A 5,101-nucleotide genomic window follows, 5' to 3' on the forward strand; every position below is an offset into this window, starting at 1 on the left:
ATCGAGAAACGAATTAACTCAGCTATCTAGTTCTAAAAGTAGCTAATATTTAATTGTTCTAACAATTACACATTGTAGTCAATTCCATAACTATTAAAAAAAAAAAAAAATTTGATAAAAAGATCCTACAAACTATGTCAACCCTAACAAGCAATCCCATCATTATAATAGGCAAGCTTGTTATTTGCCCTAAACCCCAACTAGCATTTTGTGGGAATGGAAATTCAGAGATGATAACAAATCTAGAAAGTTAGACAATATTTATGTGAATTTGAATAGATGTATTTTTACAAATCTAAATTAAGAGACTATATTTCATGTAAATCTAAAATTCAAATTGAATAAAATTTGAATTGTGTTAGTTAGACTCAAGTTTCACCCTAAACATAGTTAGGGATATAATTTTTGTATAACCATTTTTTTTAGTGAACAAGTGAACAGATGCATCTCATTTTATTAAATATATAATTACAAGTATATTTATCACTACCAACAATAATACCGGTAGCAATTCAGATAAGAGGGGTGTAAAATGCAATACCTTTATTTATTTATTTATTTATATTCAAAATAATTTTGGCAAGTAAACTTAATCTAGACAACATAAATAGTTGCCCTACTTTTTTTTTGGTTCATCGGCAGCTCACACACAACAGGTGTGATTACAGCCCAAAGAGTCAGATAGTAAAAAAATAGTTCTCCTACTCACTGGCAGTGGGAGTCACATAGAATGCAACTAATTGCTGCCATATAGTTGTTGTTAAAAATATATATATTTATATTCTTGTAGAAAAAATTATTTAGAAACTTTTCAATTTAGGATAAGTTTTATTTAGTACATCTCAAATTTATAAAAATTTAAAATAATTCCTAAAGTTAGTTAAGTGCTTCAATATGATCCTACCGTCCATCTTCGTGTACTTGAACTTATGAAATTCATCATGTGATTAGTCAGGCGAACTTTTAGGACAAAAATGTTGTTGGTTTTGCTGACACTTCTTAATGATATTGTAGACGAAGGTAGTGGGGTTGAAGCCAGGGCTTCGGCTCTTGATCTCCGTGTAGCGTATGACCAAGGGTACAGAATAGGACATAGAAAAAATGACAATGATAGGAAGGGTGGTATAAGAGATGCCATAGATAGGGTCGAATGTAGCAATACGGCGACGATAGCGACGACGAAGAGGTCGGTGATATAGGAGAAAAAAGAGGTGAAGGAGATGATAAGGTTGGGGCCGATGGGGAGGAGGTATGAGAAGGGGAGTGGGTAGAGATTAGGATTGTGTTGGATAAAGAGGAGGGATAGAGAGGATAGATGAAAATAGTTGTAGGGTTTAGAGAAGAGGAGGAGGAGGAGGAGGTGTTGGAAGAGGAAGAGGTGGTAGGAGTGCGATGGGCTCGGGACCATATTAGATAGAGAGAAGAGATGAGAACAATGGCTGAGTTTAGAAAGGATGAAGAGAAGATGTTTCTGGAAGAAAAGGTGGTGGAAGCGGGCGGGGCTTGTGTGGGGCTTAGGACTAGGTCTAATGGAGAGAAGGGATGGAGAGGAGCAACAAGGACATCGACGAGGTTTAGAAAGAGGAGGAGGTTCTGAAAGAGGAGGTGGTAGGAATTGGAGCTCGGGACCGGATTAGATGGAGAGGAGGGATGAGGTAGCGGTGGGGGTTTAAAGAGGAGGAGGAGGAGGATTTATTGGAAGAAGAGGAGATAGTGGGAGTGGATTCATGGATTGGGCTCAAGATAGAACTAGGTTAAAGAGGAATGGAAAGGAGGGATGAGATGATGATGGGGTTTAGAGAGATTGAGAAGGAGGTAGTGGTGGGAATTAAAAAAAATGAAAAGAGAAAGAGAGCATTTTTTTTGATAATAAGCCATTCTAGTAAGAAAAAAAATTGTTCTAATAGTGTTGGATGTTGCATATGTCATGGGATCATATTGATCCACTCAACTAATTTTAAAGATTATTTTAGAATTTTTAAACTTGAGAGGTACTAAAAAAAACTGATCCTAAGTTGAGAAGTTGTCTAAATAATTTTTTCAACCATTTAATTTTGAAAAAATTACATTGACACCTCAACTTTAGGCCAATCTCAAAAATACCTGCTCAACTTTAAAAAGTTTCAAATATATCCCTAAAGTTTGCAAACCGTTTCAAACTGGTTTTGCCATTCATCTATGTTAATATAACTACCACATAGTAGCATATAATATAATGACTAAAGTACCCTTCGTATCATAAAAGGATCCACTATTTGATCAGACATTGCATAGTGGTGTTAGGAATCACAATCCTTTGTACAAATCCACTATGGAATCATCCATCGCACATATCTCAAAAGTGCTCCAAATTTCTTTATTCATCCATATGCACAAATCTCAAAGTGCAAAGTGCATGACTTAGATCATCCATTTACTTGCACAGATCTCAAAGTGACTAGTGGATGATCTAGATTATTCATCAATTCGCACAACTCTCAAAGCAACCAATGGATGATTCAGAATATTCATCCTTCTACATAGATCTCAAAGTGAGCAGCGGATGATTAGGATTATTCAGTCACTTGCATAGATCTCAAAGCTTAAATTATTCATCCATCCGCACAAATCCCAAAGTTGGGAAGAATGGATTGAGGTAGGGAGAGGTCGAAATTAGACCGCACTGGAGATCATTGATGTAGAATTCAAAGCTGAAGATTAAGATATTACAGAAAATTGGAGGAAAATTAGGGTTTTGGCAAGTGGGGAGCCTTGGTCTTTGGAAAGAAGAGAGGGATTCACTATAAATGGGGGAGTGGTGCGTCGATGCTATTAGTGCTGCCGCGAGAGGCTCACCAGTGCAATCATGTGTTCTCTCCACCGATTGTTGGCAATGTGGAGAAAGAGGTGATTCGAGAGGAAAAAGGGGATGATGCTTGCACAGATGTCAAAGCAACCACTAATGATCGAGATATTCATCTCAAAGAAACCATGGATGATCCAGATATTCATTCGTCTGCACAGATTTCAAAACAACCAGATCCAAATATTCATTCACATGCATAGATGTTAAACTGATTAGTGGACAATTAGGATTACTCATCCATTACATAAACTCAAAGCAATCTAGATATTCATCTGCATGCACATATCTTCAAGCAACTACATGATTGATCCAAATATTATCCACCCACATATATCTCAAAGCAATTAGTGGATATTTTGGATTATTCATCCATCTGCACAGATCTTGAAAAGATATTCATCCAATTGCATGATAATAATTCCAAACAATGACCATAGATCTAAAATCAGAAAATATCCTTTTAAACAAACCAACATATGGAAGATTTTTTTCCCCCTAAGTTCTACGAGCTGAATTTTTAACTTCTAGCACGTAGCCAGTTCTCACATATCTATCCCAACAATGGAATAAGGTTCTGAAAGAATTTCCTCAGCACATCATATTACAAGACCTCTATACAACCCTTGATCATCACAAAACTTCAACATATAGCTCACAGAACATCACTATTGAGAAGAAGGATGCCATGTAGGCTAATTGGCAGTCACCAATCAGGCCGGAGACGTGGGCCGGAGAGAGATGCCGGAGGTTAGGGTTGAGATAAAATTAATTATTTACCAAATTTTTATTGGGCTGGTCTATAGCTGACGTGGTGGAGGAATTCTACGTAATAATTTGTCTGCCGCCCCATTAGCTAATTCAAGAAAACAGTACCTCTTTTGTCTTTTTCCTCTACCTCGTCCGGCCGGCCCGAGGCACAAGCCTCCCCGCCGACGCCTCCGGAAACCCCACGGTCCGGCACTTCACCTCCGCGCCGCCGCCTCCAGCCATGCGGGCACCGGCGGAGGATGGCAGAGTGTTCACCGTTCGGCGGTACGGCCCGAGCCACTTGGCGAGCATGTATCGGCTCTTCCGCCACGGCGGCACGTGTAGCCCCTGGCTCCGCAGGGATCGGCGGGCCGCGTCCGCCACCACCCGCACCACCTGCCGCACCGCCTCCGTCCGCGCCACCGCCACCCTCGGCAGCGCCGCCAGCACCCGCCCGTAATCCTTCGTCGCCCGCGCCACCTCGAACTCTGCCGCGAATTCCATGTCCACGATGTACCTCACCTCCCCCGCCGCCGCCGCCGCCGCCACCACGTCGATGTACTCGTAGGTTCCGGCGGTGACCCCACCGGAGCTCTCCCACCTCGCTTTGCAGATCCCGGCATTGTACCCCGCCACCCTCAGCGTCGCCATCACCGCCCTCCGGAATGCCGATCCGTTCTTTCTCACCCCGGCAAAAGCCTCTGCCGCCGCGAGGACATCGGAAACCAGCCGGGCCCGGAACGGGTCCCTCTCCACCGGCGGATCGAGCAAATCCCGAACAGTCTCCTTGGCGGCCGCAGCGCGGTCGCCGGCATCGTCGTCGTCGGAAGCGCCGCCTACGTCGGAGGCGTAGCCGCCGGGGGCGGCGGCGGAGGGGGCGCCAGCTGCGCTCTCGAGGAGGAAGGCGTGGACGAGTCCGGAGAGACAAGGGGTGGCCTCGTGCTCGCTGCCGCTGCTGCTACCGGCGTAGCCGGTCATCCAGCGGGCCTTCGCCTCGTCGTCGCCGCGGAGGCGGGCCTTCGCCTCGTCGTCCAGCGGGTCAGTCACCCTCTTCGCCCGGATGGATACCGCCATCTGCCAGTCAGAGTCTCAGAGCTTCCTTCTTTAAAAGCTCAAGAGAGCTGATGGTTGGGGAGTGGGCTTTATAGGAGGAAGGTGAGATGATGAAATAAATTTAATTTCTATCAATTTTGGGGGTGGAATTTTGCCGTGGAATATTCCTTGTCCCTCCGTCGTTTTCTAATATTTCTTTTTGTTAACGAAAGTAAAAAAGATAAGATGGGGAAGGGATTATCCGATTCAGGTCTGGAAGGTTCGGGAGAGGATATTCGTCCGAAGGCCACGTGGCGGTATATGCCGTAGCACCCGGCTTGATTCGAGTGGCAACGTGGAGGCGCGGGAGCGTGGTCCGGATGGAGGGAGGGCACGTGCGAGGTTCCAGTAACGTGGGGATGGCTCTTCGGGGAGCGGTGGGGGCGCGGGAGGCTGCCCCTTTGACTCGTGGAAGAG

The 5,101-nt window shown here is 44.3% G+C and overlaps 1 protein-coding gene across 1 annotated transcript; it reads right to left on the bottom strand.

Annotated features, from left to right (window-relative positions):
* Nucleotides 1–3,584: 3,584 nt before the first annotated feature.
* LOC103714174 (uncharacterized) lies at nt 3,585–4,759 on the bottom strand. Its single transcript, XM_008801340.6, has one exon. It carries the CDS (start codon nt 4,664–4,666, stop codon nt 3,737–3,739), a length of 930 nt encoding a protein of 309 aa, XP_008799562.4. The 5' UTR covers nt 4,667–4,759; the 3' UTR covers nt 3,585–3,736.
* Between the last annotated feature and the right edge of the window lie 342 nt (nt 4,760–5,101).

Source organism: Phoenix dactylifera, chromosome 11 (assembly GCF_051530095.1).
Source record: "Phoenix dactylifera cultivar Ajwa chromosome 11, Ajwa_hap1_PhDact_Kaust_v1.1, whole genome shotgun sequence".
In the NCBI taxonomy this organism is placed as follows: domain Eukaryota; kingdom Viridiplantae; phylum Streptophyta; class Magnoliopsida; order Arecales; family Arecaceae; genus Phoenix; species Phoenix dactylifera.